This window comes from Acipenser ruthenus, chromosome 14, assembly GCF_902713425.1.
Source record: "Acipenser ruthenus chromosome 14, fAciRut3.2 maternal haplotype, whole genome shotgun sequence".
Taxonomy (NCBI): domain Eukaryota; kingdom Metazoa; phylum Chordata; class Actinopteri; order Acipenseriformes; family Acipenseridae; genus Acipenser; species Acipenser ruthenus.
In genome coordinates this window covers 5,014,856-5,037,321 of record NC_081202.1, presented here as the reverse complement: position 1 = coordinate 5,037,321, position 22,466 = coordinate 5,014,856, and the positions used below count along the sequence as shown (strand labels likewise).

Sequence of the window (22,466 nt, the reverse complement as noted above, 5' to 3'; positions counted from 1 at the left end):
ATGATCCCGCTCCACCGAGCCCCTCGACACCTGGACTGCAAGGCAGGGGCAGAAGATCCATGCTTTAATCTAGGGTTTCAATGGTACAATCACATCCTATTGATAGGCAATCAAGCATATAATTTACTGGCATAGGCAGAAGGGAGGAAGAACAAAGAACCAGTGCTAGGAGATTGAACATCTGGCTGCTGCTTGGATTAAGCTAGAGTTCATCTCTCCCATTTAAAAACACAGCACTCATTGAGAAACAAGTTACAGATAAAATGCACAGACTTTGTGTCATCTGTATTGTATCATACTTACAATAGCTACTGAAATATGCACGGAAACCTTGAACACGCGTTCAACTCCAGTGTTTAGACTGGGATGAAGATGCTACTCTTATTTTGTAAATGCTAACACTTTGTAGAAGTACAGGCATCTGCACAACCTACTATCAGAATACCATGTGTAAAAACAGATATGACTTCATCCTGGGAAATCAATTTCCTAGAAAAACTGTAATGTCAGCATGTTTAAAAATCAATGTCAAGCACTGAATTATAAATATTCGTCAGCTGGAAAGATTTATGAATATTGAGTTGACAGCAGGAGACCGAGGTTATATGACGCTTGGAATATTAATTTGTTGGAATGAAATATAGAAAAAGTGAAACAGTATGCAAATTAATGGGACTATCTTTAGTACTGCTGTAATACACAGTTATTTGAAAATTGGGAGTGCCACTGTTCTTGTGAGACAGCTTGCTCATCAAAGTTATTTGCATTTATCCCTTTCAACCCTGGGGCTAGAAATGAGCTCATGAGTTTTAACTAATGGGTTTTCAGGATTGAACATGGTTTTTGAAAGGCAGAGCAGTTATCTATTCAGGGATATGGCAATATTTAATAAGAACATTCTCCAAAACGGGGTAAAATAAACTACCCCAAACTCTGATCACTGATCCAGTCAACACAACCACCTCAATAACTCAAGTAGGAACCCTTTCACCCCGTTTGTTTTTAATACTAGCTGTATAAACAAAGTGCCTAGCCCTTCATTGATCCAGTAGTTTTTCTCGAATACAAAATCAATCGCAGCATGCTGCTCTGTGGCAGTGCCTTCAGCTCCCATGAGCAACAGGTCCTGTGAAAACTCCGAGACATCAGCCCTGAAGAGAGGCAAGACAGGCTGTCGGCTCTCACACAAATACTGGACGGGAGAAAGGTCAACTTCTCTAGGTCACACTAAGCCCAAGATCCACTGCTTTCATTTAGTGGGGAATATAGAATGCAGGTTAACAAATAATTTGCTTCCAAGTATTTTATTGTGGAATTTTTCCTTTTTTTTTTACCTTCTCTCTCATGTCTCTGTTTAGCATAGCGGTAAGTTGTAGATGTGACCTGTATATAAAGTGTTAAGCAAGGAAACAAGACAATGATTACCCATCTTATTAGAGATGGATTGGTCAGATCCAAGTGTCAAATAAAAGTCTAAATACTACAGCTGGCAGTTCTCCTCAGCCACCCATAAAACTGTTTTATTGGGTTTGAACGTTCCCGGTTCACCATTTTCAGTCTTTTAAAAAAAATTTAAAAAAAAAATAAAAAAAATGTAGAAAATAACAGGATAAGACAGTGTGAGTTTGCATCTGTAGGAGTACCCAAAGGGAAGCATAATGCAGAAGAGTTGTGTATCCACACTGTATGATTCTCTTGCTACACCAGAGTGAGGCTCACTATTAGACAAAGGGAACTCAAACAAAATGTTCTTCATCAGTTCATCTTCAAAAGCGGCTCTACAATGGATAACAATAGTAGCACAAGGACAGCTAGAATGGTACGAGTCATTGGTGGTAACCACAGGGCTATTCACGAGGGACCAATACACACAGGTATTTCATTTCAGTAGGGTAGGAGTTTTTAATTCCTAGTGTGCTATCAAATCAGGATCACAAGAATAATACTTTTAGTTCAAAATCAATTGATTTTGAAAATCACTGGTAACACAGAGTCCAGCTAGCTTTTTTTCCTATGGGCAATACACTGGCATTGTAATCATAGTAGATGCCATTCCCTATTCACTTTAGTAAGTACCAAGAACAATTTTTTAAATAAAATAAATACAACGTGATTTTTTTTCTGTAATTCTTTATTACCTGAAGACTATAACAATGCCCTGCTTATGCACAGGTTCCAAGATCTTAAACACAAATTGCACACAATACAAGGAATTGTAAAACATTATTGATCAATACAATGATCTGTTTGATATACTTTGGATTTATCACAGCACGGTAAGTTAATGTTAATTTAGCAAGAGCAGAGGCCTTATGACTAAAAGTGAAACCAACATCAAATCGCACAGGATTTAATTGCACAGGGCTGTCTTATAAATACCTTATCAATAATATTCATATAAAGAAGTTTAACAGTGAGTCTATTACTGGTTTTTGAAGTGATCTACTTCTCTATATGGGTTTAATATAAGTTTCAATATATGTTATTAATTGTAGATAAATACATTGTTTGACAGTGAGCAATAGGAATTGAAAATAAAGTGATATTTACAGTAAGTGGAGAAAACGATAATAACTTAAACTACAAATTAATTTGCAGTAGCTTCTATGTGACATGTTTTCCCAGAGAGTAATTAACACATCTTTCTGAAAGGAAAATAAAACTGAAAATTTAAGTTGTGATAAAAATACAAGAACACTGAACTCTGTCTAAGCTCTTTGTTTTTAAGACCTCTTGATACCTGCATATTACAGGTAGAATACTACAGTATTTTAGTTTGTAAATGCGCAGATATACAATTCACTTGAGGGCTACGGAAGAAAAGCAGCTTTTAAAAGAAGATGCAAGTGATAACAGGTACTGCTATAAAAGTGAACACTCATTAAAACTTTTTAAATTCTATGCCCAGCAAGTACTTCGTGTTAACAGTTAGGGCCAGTGCTTTCCTGAATCCGAAACAGAATTATTCCAAATCTGGTACCTTGTTTGTTGACAGTTTGAAGCGTTTGCAAAACACAGTCACCCTTACATTACATTCGCTCTCCTCCCTATTCTCAACTTCTTTTCATACTTCCATTCTCTCCAAATGGATTTTCTCACATGCAGTTCCTTTTTTAAATGGTCTATGAGGGCTAACATGTGGCTGTATTTAGTATTTAAAATTTTAATTCCAATATGATCATTACACACTACAAAATGATCAGCATACTATAAAGAAAAGTTTCAGAAAAGACTCTCAGGTAAACACTGGCCCTACGAATAGTAGCGAATGCCATTCAGCTTCTTAGTAAATATTGAGTGTGTCCCAGCAATTACAGAAGTCATCTCGGTAACCCATCTGAGAATGCGACCCTGTGGTGAGATTCATGTGAAGCCAGTGGCCTCTGTCTGTGTACTCTGGCCACGATGGGAGCTTCTGTTGACAGCAGAACTCAGTCTGGTCGCCCTCTGCATTGGGATTCCCGCTATGGGAAAACCTGCCCCAGTAACACACGATCTGGTTGGCCAGCACCTGCTCCTCAGCTGTGAAGGTGAAGTTTCTCATGCTGAAGGAGTTGAACACGAAAGGCAGCTCCGTGCTGTGGCACATGTGGTCATAGCAGAAGGTCACGTCACCCCAAACTCTGCGGTCAGAGGTGAAGTGGTCGAACACGTACAGCCACACAGCGCTCCAGTCTTTCACAGCCGCAAGGGCAGATTTGCGGAAGAGCACAGGAAGACGTAGTCAGTCAACGTCTGCGATGAAGACAAAATGGCACGTCAGGGACAGGACTGATTTGACTTTTTTATTTTAAGTGCTGGTCTTTCTAACAGACTATGCATTCAAAATGCTTGCTCAGACAGCAGATCCACGATTAGGTTTCGTAAATTAGTTTTTCATTCGGTTACAAAGACAGTAGAAAAGTCTGTTTAGTTTCTTTCGGTAGCAGCACAGTGGTTACTTCACTTAATCTTCTTAAGCAGGTGTGAAGCTTGACAGTAAACAATATGGCACTTAATCAAAACTTCTAATACCTTACCTCAGTTATCCACTATATGTCCGCTTACCGTAAAACAGGAATTGTCTGCAGCAACTTCATTCTACATGCAACTATGTGCATATTTAGGAACAAATGTTTGCACAATAACACTGTATATACGTGTAATTCAGTAATCATACTAATTTTACGGCACTTATTTGGCAGATTTTCAATACATTTGAAATTAGTGAAAATATCTTGCTAGCAAACATTTCATGTTTTACAGCAGACAAGGTTTCCATTTTAGAATTAAACACAAAGCCATTGGGAAGGCAGCACTTCAGAGAGGCCTCTCCAGTGCTGCTGGACTGGGGGCAGGCACTGACAGCCAACAGCTGTGGGGGATGTGCAGCTGCTCTGGCCCTGCCTGCATCTCCCCAGCAGGTGCTACTACAAAGCAGCAGTGTTCCAGGAATACTGTGATGAGGAGGGTGATGAAATGGGGGCTGGGATTGACTGCATCTACATTACACTGTTACAGCTGCTCTTTCAACGGAGTGTACTTAATGCATTCTTCATAAAAGATAACTGGACACCGTTCTGGAAGTGAATGCAAAGCGCCATCTGCTGGATGCAAAAGCTCTAAACAACCCATCTAAATTGTATTTATAGTCATCTGCTTTTACTAGTTTATCCAGTAAGTGTTTTGTTGGATATCCCTTGAAACAAACATAATGAGGTGCAAACCATACCATGTGGGGCATGAGCTCCCGTGTTTATCCATCATGATGAACCATGTTGGAAACACCTCCCCAAGATTCAGGAATGGCACATGCAGCACAAACAAGATATGCGTGAGATCAGGTCAGACAATTTATTTTACTCATGAGTCAAAGACTTCATTAGCTGCTCATGGCTTAGAATCAAGCATTATTGTGACAGAAAGCAGACTTCAGACTGAATGCTCTGTTTTTATATGGAACCAACTCCCCAGTAATATTGTTGAAGCCAACACCCTGGGATCCTTCAAGAAGCAGCTTGATGAGATTCTGGGATCAATAAGCTACTAACAACCAAAATGAGTAAGCTGGGCCGAATGGCCACCACTCGTTTGTAAACTTTATATTCTAAAGGTGGTCTGAGAGAAAACAAGGCTCATTCTCATTGCAGCATTTGGTTCCAAGGTGCACTGCATGTTATTTAAATGCATTTCTACTGTATTTAGTGCACAACTATCATGAGGCTTATTTGTGCAATGGGGAGGGGGGGAAAGGAGGATTGTCAGGGTTTAGATGAGGTTTATTCTGAGCACATGCCATACTTTCTTACATATAAAAATCTCCAGAATTATGATGTTAAATCAACAGTATCAAATTAATTTGAACAATCCCAGTGAATGGTAGAAACAAGGCAGAAGCTTCCAAAATATATAGGGTGTATTTATTTAATATTTCACAATTAAATAAAAAACACATACCAATGAACTTAAAGAAAGGGGCTGAGATTAAGACCTATTTTAAAGCCTTGGTCAGCACTGAAAACCACGACGGAGTTCCCATGTACGTACACAGCTCTGGACTTCCTTGACCAAAGAGGAGTTGTTTTTGTTATTGGTCCAGAAAGTAAACAGAGTTAGCTTTTGAAACGCTTTTTTTTTTTTATATAAACACTGGTGACTCATGGTGATTCTGTAGTGCCGCAGTCCTTTCTTGATGCAACTCGCTGTATCTCACAATGACTTTCAGTACAATCACACCAAACAAAGCTAAAAGCAGGAATCCTGCTGTTCCACCAACGACCAACATCGCATTTTGAACTTTTCCCCCTGTCGAAAAAAAAAAAAAAAAAGCACAAATTTAAAGCACAGAAATATTCCCACAGTAATCTACCAATCACTCAAGCTGTCCTTTTTACTGCACACACCTCCCTCTTTAGAAATGTTTTTTTAAACCTAAAAAAAGGATTTATAAAAAAATTGCCTACTGAAAATACTTACAAAATGATAGCCGTTGCCCAGGGTCCTCCTTCATTTTATCTGGATCCCAAACAGTGATTGGCCCCAATGAAAGGACTGCTTCACCTGGTTTCAAGTTGTGATTTAAATCCCTTCTCCTCACAGAAGGCGTAGCTAGACATTTCTGTATAAAAAGAGGGAGGAGTAGTTTCATGCTATAACGTTTCATAATATTTTACCTTTGTTTTAATAAATTGGCATTTCTACCAGTTTAAGTATTTACTGTGTTGTACATCCCTGTGAAAATGCTGCCTATAAAACATTTAATGCCATCAACCATGAAGACCAAACGTCAGTATTAGATTTAGTGGTGGACACAGGTACAGCCACCAAGCAGTGCTTTCCCTTCCTCTCCATAGCAGTATTGCAAAGCAACGGTAAGTCACTGTTGATTTTGTGATATTAGGAGCACCAAAAATATATGAAATGACCATGGACATCTATAATTTAAAGCAACAGCTTTTTAGTGTTGAATTTTGTTTCTTTAAAATGCACATTTGAGAATTACCCTTGAGCAGTTGTGCTTTTCTGTCACAGTACAGATCTTGATCCAGCAGTGAACGTGGATAGGATTGTAGGGGGCGATGGAAAACATTTGCACAGAAAAACGACTCCGCTGCTCAGCTTCCTGCACAGAATACCACTTGAACGTGTGATCAACCGGGCAGCTGCAATACAATTACAAGTCAGGTTTTTGTTTTATATACAAGAGACAAAAGGGTTTCTGTTAACACACAGGGCTAAATTCACAAAGATATTCACTCCAAGTCATCGGCACTGCATGTGTTTGTCTCGGGATAATAAACCATGACTATTCACAAGCCCCCTAATTAATGTCTGGAGTGGTTTATTACTGGGTGTGATTCTACTGTCTGAAAGAATCATGCTAATGATGATTGAGTAAATAGCTTTGAGAATCCAGTCCACATCTTTACAATGTAATTAACCCCTTGTTATCACTGCAAGCCTGTGGGTGGGCCATTGTGTAGATTTCTAGATTAACTGGAGCTTCTGCATCACGTTGTTAAGGTCAACAGGCAAGCGGGCAACCACTACTGTGGTTCCTTTATAAGGCAAAGAGACAAACTACGTAAACAGTACTGCACTGAAATAGTGTATTAGCCGTGCCCCCTATACCCAAGGTTTCACAGACCATTGGACAATTTAGGTAAGGTACAGGAGTTCAAGATTAGCGTTAAATCTGGGTCTGATCAGTCACTCCAGATACAGATTACTGAACAGTGTATAGCAAAGCTGTCCAGATTTGTTGGACTGACCCAGCTTCAGTGTGGACAGGCAGGGGAAGAGGTAAACTGAACGGTGTAGAATGAAAAGGAAGGGGACGCATTAATAAAAGGTGATCAATGTAAAATAAAAACATATATTTGTAAGTTCACTCCTAAGGTTACAACCTTCCTTTCAGAAAGAAGGTCTTTGGTTCTTCTGCTGAGTTTGGGGTCTGTGTGGCCCAACAGGAAACCACCTCCAAAACAAAGCCATCAGCGAAGGTTCCCTGTGGCGCACCGAGCGTCACTTCAAAAAAGACGTCACTGCTTGGCCAGTACAGCACTTCCTCTGGGAGCAGGTCATCGCTGAACGTGTCATCCTTATGGACAGTCATGCGGAGCTGAAGAATCCCACTGGAATTGTACTTGATCAGCACTACCGACACAGGCCTTGAGAGAAGGAAAATGCAGAATTAGAAGCACACTATTAGAAAACTGGATATGAGGAACACGAAACGCGGGTTCAGTATTCTAAAAACAGTTTGTCTTAAAAGACAAACTTGGCAGACCGCATGGACTTTGGGTTTATTCCCCATCAGGTGGAATGATCTTCAGAGATCGTCAAAGCAAAGTTATATAAATAAAATAAAAAAAAAAAAAAAAAAAAAAAGAGTACTTTTGTTTGGATGTAGTATTTATTTATATTATGGCAATGGGGTTTAAGATCCACTAGTTTTGTGTAAAAAAAAAAAAGTTATCTACAGGACATCCGTGTAAACAGGCTCTCTCATGACAATATGCAATACAAGCTGCACCTTGCTGTTGCAACTCAGTCAAGCTGGGCAACAGAGCAGATCCAACAGACTTTGAAAGTTGATGTTGGGCTGGCAGTTACTTTTATATTCAAGACTGCACACAGAGAATTAATGCTTTAAGATTATCAGGTCTCAAAAGTAACGGGCCATTCTGGAGAACACACTGCAGAGTCCTTACTTGAGGGATTTAGAGGCAGTAAATATTAACGAATGAAAGAAATACGAATCCAGAACAATTCTAAGCCCCTGCAAACTCATCAAGTCAAGCAAATACCCACAACACATTCCAGGACTTGTTTTCTTACACACTGGATGGATCCAATCCTGGCTGGGTCTGCAGCAGGTATTCACGAGGATACACACATTCCCATGCCAGCGTCAGGTCAGTGCGAGTGACAACCTGCCTGGACTGATGGGTGGTGTAGACCGTATGCTTAAACACTGCATGGGTGTCATTCACCTGATTTAAGCAGATACAAAACACACACTTTAATATTCAATGGAGAGTATTAGTATTTTTAGCAATCCACATATTAGCATGGAAATATCCAGATACTAACAACTGAACAAATGTAGATGTGAGTTTGTACTGCATGCTCTTGTTATTCGATGGAAAACAAATAGGACAGCCTCAGCTGTGGATCCCGAGAAATATTTAATTGCAAAATTGTTTTTATTTTTTTTTACAGAACATGCTGCATATATAAAGCTGTATGAATTGTTAGATTAGTTAAATGTTTTAAAAAACTGCTTCACTGGAAAACTCCAAATGGTGTCTACAATAATTACATTGTTTGTACATAACCTGTATATAATCTCAGTTCTAAAATGAACAGAATGTGGTGGTTGTATTTGGGTTCAGGTGGTGGAACACCATCACAGTCCCCTGATCCAGGAGTATATGACAGGAGTAAAGAGTGAAAACTCTTTGCGATACTTGCCTGAATCAGAGCTCCACAGTAGGTGTGCTGGTCTCTGATGGAGTAGGAATAGAAATCCGCTCCCTCTTCAGCCGGGCAGCTACCATCATTCAGAACCAGACTGAGGTCCTCAGCAAGCCGGCTCTTCAGAAACTCTTTCGAAATTCCAACTTTCATCAAGCCAGGTTCACAGAGAACATACATTCCAGCCTCTGTGTGACAAGCACAGCAATCAGCACCAGACACTCAGAGGACACATGCTCTTTAAAAAGCACTGTTCCCCTTATAATAATCAGGGTTGTTTTCCCAGTTTAGTCAAGGATGAGCATTTAATACTGTAACCCTGCTGCAGATTTACAAGGTTGAAGCCATTGTTTCCTGGTACCTAATCACTTCCCACGCTGTATATCACATGGTTTAGACTGTCCTACAGCACAGGAAGCTCATTGTATTTATTTAAACCAGGAGATTTACCTGATGCCTCATTTTACTAGGGGGTCCTGGAAAACAATTACAATGTATTTAAAAAAAAAAAAAACCAACACTAATGCACAAACAATAAAAACCATGTGTGGTTCAAACTTAAAATCAGCAGCATACAGAATAGTATAAATAAGACAGATCTGTTTGTTAAGGTAGACTGATGGAGAAGCATTGGCAGGAGGTTCTAAGCAATTCCCAAATACAATCTTTAAAACCAGACAAAGAGGTTATCAAATTCCATCTTTTAGTGACAGGATACAAGGAAGCAGCAGGTTCATTATTACTGTATTCTTTTTGCATTAAGTCTCTGCATTAAATGTAATGAATTGCTCCATCAAGAAATCAATAACTGAGGCTGGACAAGAAAAGAACCATGGCACTCAAGCAGTTTATGCAAAAGTCTGGAACTTTATAAGCTTTCTTTATTTGCTTACAAGTAAAATACCCAAAATATACAACTAAAAGCAAGGATACTGCGGAGCTCAGAGCATGGTTAATGAAAGGTGAAAACATTTTATTTATTTAATTGCAAGAACATGGAGGGCCTACCGTCACAGAGTGCTCCCTCAGTACTGCCAACCTCACTGAAGTCAAAGTACCCGGGAAAGCACACACAGGTGTACGAGTCCAGGGTGTTGATGCAATGGGAGTGTTTGAAGCACTTATTCAGGTCAGAGGCTGCACACTCATCTACATCTGCAATACAAAGAGGAATCACAATACAGTAGAAGAAATATACCTAATAAAAACACTAAAGCAACATATCTGAATAACTGAATTTTGCTAAAAAACAAAAAAGTCACGGTGGTTCACAGTGCTAGACTTAATGAAGCATTTCCACCCAGGTGCAGTTTCTTCACATAAGAATTCTGAAACATTCCAATAGAGAGTTCAAGACATTATATTTAAAGAATGCACAGACATCACTTCATTCACTTCTAAATCTTTACCTTCCCATTGCAGAGTGTGGTTGTCCTCGACAGTGATGTTAGTGACGTTAAGCGATTCAATATGCTTCCTCTGTCGCTCGCCACTTAACAGCACTTTGCTTCCACTGCCGTCTGCAACGAAGACTTCAAAATGTATTTTAGTTGCATTCTCAAGCTGTGAGAAATTTCCGAGTTCAACCACAACTCCCGCTGCCCCTTCGTATCCCTTAAACATAACCGCCAGCTAAGAGGGGAGAAAACAAAGATTAGAAAAGAACAGATTGTTGTGTTATATCTTCCACCAGAGGGCACCATGTGCCCACTTAAGGTTAACATTGTATTTAAGATATCACCCCACATTACAGACATTGTTCTTCATCAAGTAGCAACAATGCTGGTGCCAAAATAAACTCTGCCGGGGTGGGGTGGGGGGCTACCTAAGGTACAGCAGGTTGGTGGACCAGTAGAGAAATACTGCAATTGGTACTGTATTTGTTGTAATGTTCCAGGAAAGCACAAAACATCATGGGTTACACAATCAAAACAATCCATCAGGACCATGGGTTTGCATCATACCCTGTTTGAAGTATGCCAACATTGGGGTTTTAATACAGTACAATGGTAGAATAGTACAGCTCTACACTTATCATTACATGCATATGCAAAGTTCAGGACTGTCACCTCACAGCTAGAAAAGCAGTTAAAATACATCTTAAAAATGACATATTATACACACACGGAGTTAAACAGCAGACGGCTCTATGTCCAAGTAGAATCAGGCTATACATTAAATCACACACACAATGTGTATATATATATATATATATATATATATATATATATAAGAAAATAAATTGATACTGAAAACACCATTTACTATTTTAATAAGTTTCCACCTTCAGATAGCATGGTATATAGCAATTTAGACTGATTTTGAAGGCAGAAGCTGAACATTTGTAGCCAATTAGTTAAAGGGAGTTTTCAGTGTATCAACTACTTTATGAACTAATTTTTCTAGCAATTGATTATCCTGTTGGATCTCGATACTCCTGGGATATAGAGCTGTTTGCAGTTAATTCTGTTTGTGCATCTAAAAAATAAAACTTACTTTGTGTTCGAAAATTTCTTTAAATTTAAGTCTGGACTTTGCAAAAGGGTCCACCAGGTAGGATGGAAGCTTCCACGGAACTACAATGGTAAGTTCTGACAGCTCACATAGATTACACAACCCTCGTGATAAGGAATCTTTAGAAGGAATTCCTGTAAAATGTACAGTTATCAGTATACTTGTCTAGCTTAAAACGTAATGAACATTTACACAATTCAAGGTCTGTGGAATACTTCCAGGTTACTTAACACATCTTACAATTCCCCCAAAATGTAAGGTTAATAGGACCTCCCCCCACCCTGTACATTCTGATCAAATAAAAATATGTATTCTGTTAGCATCAAATTAATACCATCTAATTATCAGTACTTTCATCGTTCTTCTACCCCCTCCATGGTGTTATTCCAGAAAAAAAAAAAAACACTAACTAACATTAATGCAAGTTACTGTAAAGTATTCTCTAAAATGCATTGTTAACCTTATATTATACTAAGCAATTACTATACCACCAATAACTGACACTTGTAAAAAAAATAAATAAATAAAACATAATAAAATCAGAAAGTTACTTGAGAAGGCTTTATAGTCAAACTGATAGAATACAGAATGACCTCTCATCTTAACGCATGTCTCAAACAGTTCCAGTTCAAACAGTGAATCAGAATCAGGCTCCATGTAGCCAATATCGAGGGAGGTGGTGTTTACAGACCCCGTCCGAAGGACATCACCCCTTTTTAACAGCTGGTAGCCAAAGGCAACACCAGGCCCAGAATGGGAATTCCACACAATCCGGAATTCCTCTGGCATGAACTGGACATCGTACACAGTTCCAGGACCTGCACAAAAAAAAAATAAAAAATAAAGGAATGCACCCCAATGTATGTATATGTGAGCAAGAGATCATTCACTTGTGATGCTCTGTGCCACGTGAGCCGGGTATCGCCATGGTGCAAGTTGGGAGGCCATCATGTCAGATCAATGCCTTGGTTTTAAACCTCCTATTGACAAACACGCTTACCTTATTGGAAATCACAGTAGCCTAGGTCCTCACAGTGTTGAGTGAATGCTACAGTGCTTTTGAATTGTAGTTATCCTGAACTGAATGCTCATATCATAAAATAAATACCAAACACACTACTGGAAATACAAGGATTAAAATTTAAAAGATTTCTTAAGTTAAAAACTTTTGTTCCTTTTGTTCAACACTTTTAACCTTTCAAGTGTTGAACGTGATAGTTTTAGACACAAAAGTCACACATCCAAATGAGACTGAACATGAGGTTTTAATGGTTAATTTTGATAGTTGGACTATCCTGTCCTTACTATAAAAATACACATTTTAATATTTATTATTTATTTCTTAGACACCCTTATCCAGGGCAATTTACAATTGTTACAAGACACTTTTTAAAAAAAAAAAAAAAAAAAAAAAAACCACATTTTTACATACAATTGCCCATTTATACAGTTGGGTTTTTTACTGGAGCAATCTAGGTAAAGTACCTTGCTCAAGGGTACAGCAGCAGTGTCCCCCCACCAGGGATTGAACCCACGACCCTCCGGTCAAGAGTCCAGAGCCCTAACCGCTACTCCACACTGCTGCCCCAATATACTAAAAACCAAGTGACAGCTGCTCCCCTACAATTAAATTCATCAATACCAGATAAAAGAATGACAAAATGTCAGTCAATGCGTGTCTTGTTTTTACCTCATAAAATGTGTATACTGTAAAATTGACCAGTGGTACCAGCACAACAGTGCAGTGCTGAATTCCTGATTTTAATTTTGCATGTCATTTCTATAAAACCAAAAAATGACCTGTAATATTTATAGAAACGGCCTTGCCTTTCCATCCTCCACAGAGCATTACAAACCTGTATTCCTGCTCTGTGCAGCTAGTCAAGTACTGAACAAGTGGTACCTGCTGTGTCTGACCTCTGTGGATGTGCCAGCGACATCAATGCGCAATGCCTAATGCCTGGGCTCTACGGGGGTGATGCCAGGAGAGAAAACCAAGAACTGGAACTGTGAAAGCATTTCGGGGGCTGCAAATACCAAGTGCCATCTCAACTCCGCCACCTGGTGGATCTTTTCAATTGAACAAAATATTTACTTACTTTTGTATGTCAATTAAATCAATTTACTCAGCTTAACTTTGTGTGTAGTTAAACGTTATAAAATGGGACTACTTTTGCGAATCCTTTATTGGCGTAAGGATAGTTAAATTCCCCCCAATCCAATGTTTGACCTGGATTATAAATGCAATAAGGCCCTTCGGGGTGTCCGTATACGTAAAATTACAGACTTCTCGGGGGTTGGAGGCACTCTACTTTGTCTCGTGCCACACAACGCCCAGAGGTGTCTGTACATTCGACGTATATGGACACCCTGTCGGGCCTTACATACAACTGCCCTTTTTGTGATTGGTTTACTGGTTTTAGATTTGTTTTAATCTTTCTGCAAAGTGCTCTGAGATTTCTGTATTGAAAAACGCTATATAAATTAAATCTATTATTTATGTTACGGGCAAACCCTGAAATGTGGGAAATTCACAAATTGCCCGCTTACTTTGGGCAGACCTTTGGAACAAGGAACAAAAATTAACCTGAGAAACCCCCATATACACTTGCTTTGTACCATTGGCAACAGCCGGATAGGATTCAAGACATATATAAAACCTGCGTCACACTTCGGAACAAGGAACAAAAATTAACACAAGAAACCCGAATGAAACTATTACAGGACAGTATTATTAATAACCAATAAGGCATTGTATTGAACTGTCCAAATCGGAGAGATGGATGCAGTTACTGGGTGGAACATGAATGATTAATGGATTCATGTTTGACAGTGTTTGTGACAAGCGATCTAAGAGCTGGAGAGCGTACTCGGTGGAGTGACAGAGAGCACATGTTAAGTCCGTAATAAAAATACTGGCCTTGCAACATGACCAGACGCAGATTTATCGCTGGGAGCGAAGAACTGGTTTGTGATATACCCACTTCAAAAATACCAACCTTGACCAATAGGTCAAATATGTATAATAGTAATGTGGTATTTAAATGATGCATTGTAAATACATCAAACCTTTATCACTCTAAAAGTGTATATATTGTAAAGCTGTGCTGCTGCTCCTGCTCTGGTATGCCAGTATATGGTGTCCTGTACCTACCAGTTACTGCATCAATGGTTATGCTACTCCAGCCCGTGATGCACACTGCCTCTATTTTCGCCTTGTACTGGGTGCAGGGCTGCAAGTCAGTCACCATGTAGTTTGTCTCTCTCGTGGAATACTTCAGTTCGTCGTCGTTGTAAATTTGAAACAAAACCCGAATACTGGAAAGATTGCCCACCACAGACCACTCCAGGGTGTAACTTCCGACTGTGGCTGCAGTCTGCTTTACATTCTGAAATTCCATTCCTGCCGTGAAATGCATTGGAATTACACACATGTATATTATATACAGTATTACATATGTTACACACTACTCAAAACACATTAAAAACAGAGCAAGCATTCAATGTGGTATAAATAACACCATGGATGGAGTCACAAAAGTTAAGGCATTCACTAGGTAGACCTTTCACTTGTTCTTTAGGTACACCCACTTAGACTTCAGATTTCTCAGGTTGCTCACGGGAAAACACGGTTTGGGGAATCACAGCTTCTAATGACACCAAGTGCTGGCAGACAAAGGTTTTTGACTGAAGTCCAGACTGCCGAAGCTGTTAAGGTGCTGGAATCTGGGATATACAAAGACATGCAGCTGGTCAATCCAGTGCAATTCCTTCCGTTTCCCTGATTGTGGACACGTTCTTAAACCACAGGTTTGTACACGAGACATCCTGGACAAGGTTGTGGGATTGGAGTGCTCAATATCTACACAATACGGTAGTGCGGAATTACAGTTCCATGGAACTCTGGCTCAACACAGATTAGAAACAGATTGCACGACTCTGGTTTATGGTCAAGAAAACCAGCTGCAGCGGTTTAAAACACCAGAGAGACTGCCGATTACTGCCTTGATCACCACGACTGGGAGCTTGGTGTTGCAGTTAAAGAATAGGACAGGATCCCCCAGGATGTCATCGGCCACCTGATGAGAAGCACGTCTAGTCAGTGTAGAGACCGCATCAACACCGAGACAGTCATATGGACCTCTTTCAAACTGTACCCAAAACTCATCCCCAGATACCAAGCTTCCAGGCATTCATTTCCATGGGCCTTGCATGCAGAGGAGTGTCGCTGATGTTACACACATAATAAAGATGGATCTGTTATTTTCAGCATGTAAGAGTGTCCCCTTGATTCTTGTTAATTGTGTTGGTAAAAAAAAAAATTTAGTTTTAAAATGTGCTCCTTTAAAATTTGTTTAAGCAGTATATACAGTATCTATATTATATGGGGATGAGAATTTATATAATCTTATCTGCCCCCTATTTTACTGCATTTAATCCTGTACTTCAGAATACTGTAATCTGCCAAGAGTTTAACCTGTAGTACTTTGTATCTAATCATATCCTGATGTAACTATCACTATTTAATCATATCCTGATGTAACTATCACTATTATCTGCTGTATTATTGAATTGTGGTTTGTCACACTTGTACTTTGCTTGAACAAAAGTTATTGTATTTCTTGCTCTTATTGTATTACAACACTTGAAATGTATTTGCTTACGATTGTAAGTCGCCCTGGACACACACACTCCCTCTCCTCCACCCAACTTCCTAGCCGAGAACTGGCAAGTCACTACACCCAAATTCTATGCCGAGTTGGAGAAGGTGATCTGTTAGTGAGCAGATACTCAAATTCTACAACAAATAAAATTCCCTTGTGGCCAATTCACATTCACAGTATGACTTGGCACGTGACCACCACCCTAAAAAGGCAAGCAGATAGCCCGACAGAACTGAGCATAACATAATGCCAACAGGCATGCTTTTCACTGAATTACTGATTAGTGCTGCAACATCACCTGTGCTGCCGTTGACAAGAACTGGCAGGCTGCTTGTTGTGTGCAGTTGGGTCTCACAGACCGTTTGCAGGGCGAGGCGCACTTCACTGCATGGAGGAATGTCTTCAACAACAAACTCTGAATCTGACTCTGCATGTTCATAAGACGAATCCAGTTGCACGTATGCACCTAGAGTGTGGTCGAGAAGGAAGATGGTGAGATTGAACCAGGAGAAATGTGTCGATTGTGGGTATGTCCATGAAACTGTGATGCTGATGGAGTTGGAGCGAAGTATGCTGAAGTTGCTCGGTTTCATAGGGTCTGCAAAATAAATAGAAACAAAACAAAAAAAAGTCAAATAGGTCAGCCCCAGAGAAAATGATTAGCACTGCAATCAACTCCCATTTATTACAGTCTAGTCTTCTTTCTGACACTTGTTCTCTCAAGTCATTTACCTTTAAGACGACTGCCAAACTCGCTATATAAAAACCGTAGGATTAACTGTGCCATTTTGAGGTGGTCTTAAACCCAGAACACACAGCGACAGCTTTAAAGAATACACATACAATCGTTATAAGAGGTTCATTTAGGGTTACAAGGATCAGATACTAGAAGCACATTTAAAACAGAGGGATGGTGCTCACTACCTGTTAAAGCCGATACACACATAACAGCGAGGTGGCTTGCAAAGTGGACGCAGACTCTGTACTCTCGGCAGGGCTCCAGGCCAGCCACCCTGTACAGTGTCTCGTCAGTGGTTTCATTCTTCAGCCACGTGCCTGTTATATCATACAGGGCCACTGTGTACAAAGGGGAGGTGACATTCCAGGAGAGAAGCAGAGAAGACGTGTCTCTGGACTGCACAGTTATCGGGAAGTAGCGAGTATAACCTGAGAGAGACACACACCATAAAAAACAGTAAGCTATGAATACACATTTAAACTTTCACTTACCTCTTTAATGTTGGCAATGAGGGGTTCTGTGTTTCTTTTTGGATAAAGCCATCCATAATTAGGATTCAATTTGAAATTTCATATAAAAGCACACCTTCGCTATAACGAACCTGGTTGGGGTCCAAGCCTTTTGTTCGTTATAGCGAAAGGACAAATCAAAATGAATGAAACTGTTGAAGTTAATGAGATGATATTGTGAATAAAAGTATAATTACAGGTGTCTCGTGTATTCTGCCTTTTGCTTTATCCGATTCATTGAAGAATTACACAGTACAAAAAGCAAAAATCCCGAATTGAAGCTGAACTTATTTGAAATAAAAATCACACAAATCGTTTCAAAGTGCACCAAATCTCAATCCAACATGCAAGAATCCCAAACTGAGCCTTTATTCCAAATCAACCCGACAAGAAAAGTTTGACATGAAAAGTTTAGATCTTCCAAGTTTTTTTCTTTTATCAATTTTGCTTTGCCACATGGTTGCTGAACAAGCCAAAAAACTAACATTCACGAGACATTTGCCGGCGTTACTACTTTGTTTTTTTCCCCCCAAACGATCAATATATACAGATGAATATTGAAAACGCGAGTAAGTTTTACATCAATAGCTCATTGGGTAAATACATAATGTTATTTACATTTTAAATAGTGAGCAGATAGGTTGTTGATTGATTGTTTGAGTAGTATTGTTCTTTGAGAATATTAAACTCAAGTCATGTGATTTCATAAAAACCGCCAGGTGCTCAGGGTTTGGTATTCGAGTGGAGTTAAAATTGCCAAAAGGAGTCGATTAAGAATCGGTATAAATAACTATTCGAAAAGACATGACTAACGCAATAACAGCGATTACAACTGGTTGACATGACATATATATATAGTGTTACACAAACATCTGTAGGTCTCTTTATGGAGGCGTTGACATATCCCCGGAAATCAGGGTTATTACCCTACATATACTGCCTAACTAGGGCAAAGCACGTGCAGCTTACCAACAAGAATAAAAAAATCATCCTCCTGCAGAAGATACTGCGCTCCATTTTCACACATGTTGATGTCACCAACTTTTTTCAAAGCTTCCTGAAGGAGAAATGACAGTTACAGGTTCAAGGAGTTAGGTTGAATTAAATGGAGATTGACAAGGAACAAATTACATTGCTTAAGGACTTCAGCTGTAAAAAAAAAAAAAAAAAAATGCATACAGCTGTTCCACCTGCACTGGTTCTTATGTGACCCATCTGCTAAGATCACTCAGGCAGTCGTAACAAACAGAACGTCACCAAAGACTGCATGCTCACTCGAGGGAGGTCATGATTTAAGGGGTAACGGCAATACACACACAAGGATTGTTACACAGTCCAGAAGTTACAGTAATATACCCAAGAGGAGATGGGCAAGCGGTCACCACTGACCATGTTTAAAAACTTACCTTAGTCCTGCCCTGTGGTTCTGTTACAGGCCGACTGTATCGCCTCACATTATGAGCAGCTGGGGGACCTTTAAAAGAATGAATGACTTATTTCTTAGCAGACGCCCTTATCCAGGGCGATTTACAATTGTTACAAGATATCACATTTACATTATTTTTTTACACATTATTTTTACATACAATTACCCATGTATACCGTTGGGTTTTTACTTGTGTAATCTAGGTAAAGTACCTTGCTCAAGGGTACATACAGCAGCAGTGCCCCCCCCCCCCCCCCCCCCCACCTAGGATTGAACTCTTGACCGGAGGGTCGTGGGTTCAATCCCAGGTGGGGGGGGGGCACTGCTGTATGAATGAATGAATGAATGAAAGGGAACACTGCTAGGTCTTGAATGAATCCATATTGAATGGATTCATATTTTTCAAAATTGAGTTTTTGTTGGGGTAGAAGTACAGGAAACGTCCTCTTGGCATCACCCCCCCCCCCCCCCCCCCCATTTACAAATAACAAAATACATGAATATCACCTCTACTTTCTCCCTTTCACGTTACTAAATCTTGTACTCGGTCCTGAGCAGATGTTGATATTGCAGAATACTTACAGGTAGTGGAGAGCTTCCACGTTTCCAACCTGGAGCTGGTTTTAAATGTTATTTTGGGTTTATAACACGGTGCCAATTGCAAAGACGTGAACTTTCCTTTTCCTCCAGCCATCAGTAAATCAGAGTCTCCCAGCATGAACTGTACTGCAGGTCTGCTTACAAGAACAAACAAGTAGCACAGAGCAGGGCTCATCAACGCAGTCATTCAAGAGAAACTGCAACACAAGAAAGTAGTACTCTATTTTAATACATTTCCCCCCCCCCCCCCCCATAAAAGGCTCTCTTATGTTGGACATATGCCTTGTGCATCACTGAAGTCTGAATCTTCCTGTGCACTTCGATGCCACATAAAGGGAACATTGCAAAACCCCTACTCCACCCCTGAGCCTAATCAGCCTCTAACGATGCATGAACTGGTTTAGATCTGATGAACACCACACCTTACTAATTGTATAGAAGATACTGGGAGAGAGGAGGGGTGAAAGACTTAGAGTGGGTGAAATTGGTGTTTTGTTAATACCCCGTCTTGTTTGGAGTTTTAGGTTACTTGCAACATCAAAACAGTAAATATATACATTCGTTTGTATTAATTGCGCATACAGCGCTACTGTACCTTTCAGGGTCGATATCAAACGTATACATCCAGCAGATTGAGACCACACCACATGTATGTTCTCTTTCACCTGAGATCAAACACAATACCACAAAAAATTATATATAAATATATATTATGTAAAGGGCGCAATGGAGCAGGTGCACGAAGTCGTCATGTTATACTGCATTGAGATCAAACACGTACCGGACCCCCAATACTTCTTATCAGGGTTACTCAATAAGCGGGCCGCGGTCTGAATGCGGACCGCAAGTACATTTTGCCCGGACCGCCAAGTCATATGCCAATCTATGTTTTACTTAAATTCACATTGGAAATGCTGTGAATTTCAGACAACACAGCTCTTGCAAAATCCTGCGAGCCAAGTTAGGCTTACAACTCAGGCAATTAGTGTTTCCTGTCGTATGTATCTGCAGCTCACACGATGTGTGCGGATATTGAAGACGAGCATTATTTATATCAGCGTTCTGTTCTGACATGCAAAAATCTGCGTCTCTCTATCGCTGTTGCTGAGCTCACCTGTAACTCAAGGCCCTTAAGGACCTGCCACTTCCACCACTTACTGAGAGTATTAGCCTATTTATAAAATGTACCGAATGGAAAAAGACTTTTGTAAGGTGTTTTTTATTTTTAATTCACTTGAAAGAGAAACCGCAGTGATCTTTCAGTTCAGTTCGTTTCTTGTGCTTCAGTTTTGTTTGCTACAATTTGCAATGGTGACACACAATGTTTGGATCTGCTAACAGATATAGTACATACAATTCCATGGATACGGCAGGGAAATAACTCCTGCAGTAACAAATCAGTAAAACAGGCAGACTAATAAAAATTAGACAGAGCCGATTCCTTCAAAACCCCTTTAAACCTAGTGAAGAACCAACACCACATGTACTAAAACTATATTTGTGTAACTGTGTTTGTCGGTATGGGGATAGGAGTGAAAACATGTTCCAGACCTTGATCTTGCGGTAACCAAGAATTTTGGACATTTACTAAATTAATTGAGTACCCCTGCTTTATACCTTTTGGAAGGGATGGTAAACTATATGTTTGTAAACGTTGGTGAGGAGGAGGCGCATTTGTGACATTTAATTTAACAATCGATGCAAAGATGACGTTGAGCTCCCTGGGAAATCAATTCATAAATAATCTATCCTAAAGAAAAATATAGAAACATATGGTTTTAAAGGGTTGCATCTTAAATAACAAATATTATCGTAACATCTCAAAAGATAACACTGGCACTCGTATAAACACTCACCTATGAAGTCTGAATGTGATTGTACGGCCAGCCAAAGTACTATAAACAGTAACATCCTGCAAAACACCAACGAAAGAATTTCAAAAATAATAATAACGTTGTACAATAACTATTTAAATATATTTGTAAAGAAATGTGAGTGACTTAACCTTTACATACATTTTCGAATCTAATTTCTACGCTAACACACCAGCGGACTGAATACAAGCCAGTTGGAGTTTTGTTGAGATACGAACGATTTACACGTTGCAGGAGTTAAATAAGATTTCAGGTGCTAATTAAAAATGATGTCGTGTAATTAGATTGCTCACAGGACACACAATTAAAAAAAACGTGTTTTTTTGTAATTGTGTGTCCTGTGAGCAATTTAATTGCAAGGCATAATTAAAACCATATGTTTCTATATTTTTCTTTAGGATAGATTATTTATTAATTGATTTCCCAGTGAGCTCAACGTCATCTTTGCATCGATTGTTAAATGAAATGTCACAAATGCGCCTCCTCCTCACCAACGTTTACAAACATATAGCTTACCATCCCTTCCAAAAGGTATAAAGCAGGGGTACTCAATTAATTTAGTAAAGGTCTAAAATTTTTACTGCTTTTCTAGCTGTGAGGTGACAGTCCTGAACTTTGAATATGAATGTAATGATAACCCAACCAAGTAGAGCTGTACTATTCTACCATTGTACTGTATTAAAACCCCAATGTTGGCATACTTCAAACAGGGTATGATGCAAATCTATGGTCCTGATGGATTGTTTTGATTAATGTGTAGCCCATAATGTTTTGTGCTTTCCTGGAACATTACAACAAATATGGTACAATTGCAGTATTTCTCTACTGGTCCACCAACCTGCTGTACCTTGGGTAGCCCCCCACCCCACCCCGGCAGAGTTTATTTTGGCACCAGCATTGTTGCTACTTGATGAAGAACAATGTCTGTAATGTGAGGTGATATCTTAAATACAATGTTAACCTTAAGTGGGCACATGGTGCCCTCTGGTGGAAGATATAACACAACAATCTGTTCTTTTCTAATCTTTGTTTTCTCCTCTCTTAGCTGGAGGTTATGTTTAAGAGATACGAAGGGGCAGCGGGAGTTGTGGTTGAACTGCGAGATTTCTCACAGCTTGAGAAAGCAACTAAAATACACTTTGAAGTTGCAGACGGCAGTGGAAGCAAAGTGCTGTTAAGTGG

At 39.5% G+C, this 22,466-nt stretch overlaps 1 protein-coding gene across 1 annotated transcript; it reads right to left on the bottom strand.

The window, feature by feature from the left end:
- Nucleotides 1-5,230: 5,230 nt before the first annotated feature.
- Nucleotides 5,231-21,503, bottom strand: LOC131697395 (uncharacterized). Its single transcript, XM_058985637.1, has 19 exons — nt 21,426-21,503; nt 21,267-21,322; nt 20,006-20,075; nt 19,393-19,544; nt 18,791-18,858; nt 18,354-18,441; nt 17,061-17,303; nt 16,435-16,734; nt 14,627-14,875; nt 12,024-12,290; nt 11,455-11,606; nt 10,368-10,590; nt 9,967-10,113; nt 8,956-9,146; nt 8,320-8,474; nt 7,386-7,649; nt 6,482-6,641; nt 5,956-6,097; nt 5,231-5,784 (listed from the first exon to the last, which is right to left on the bottom strand). Coding segments are annotated over exons 1-19 (3,096 nt in total). The 5' UTR covers nt 21,428-21,503; the 3' UTR covers nt 5,231-5,617.
- Between the last annotated feature and the right edge of the window lie 963 nt (nt 21,504-22,466).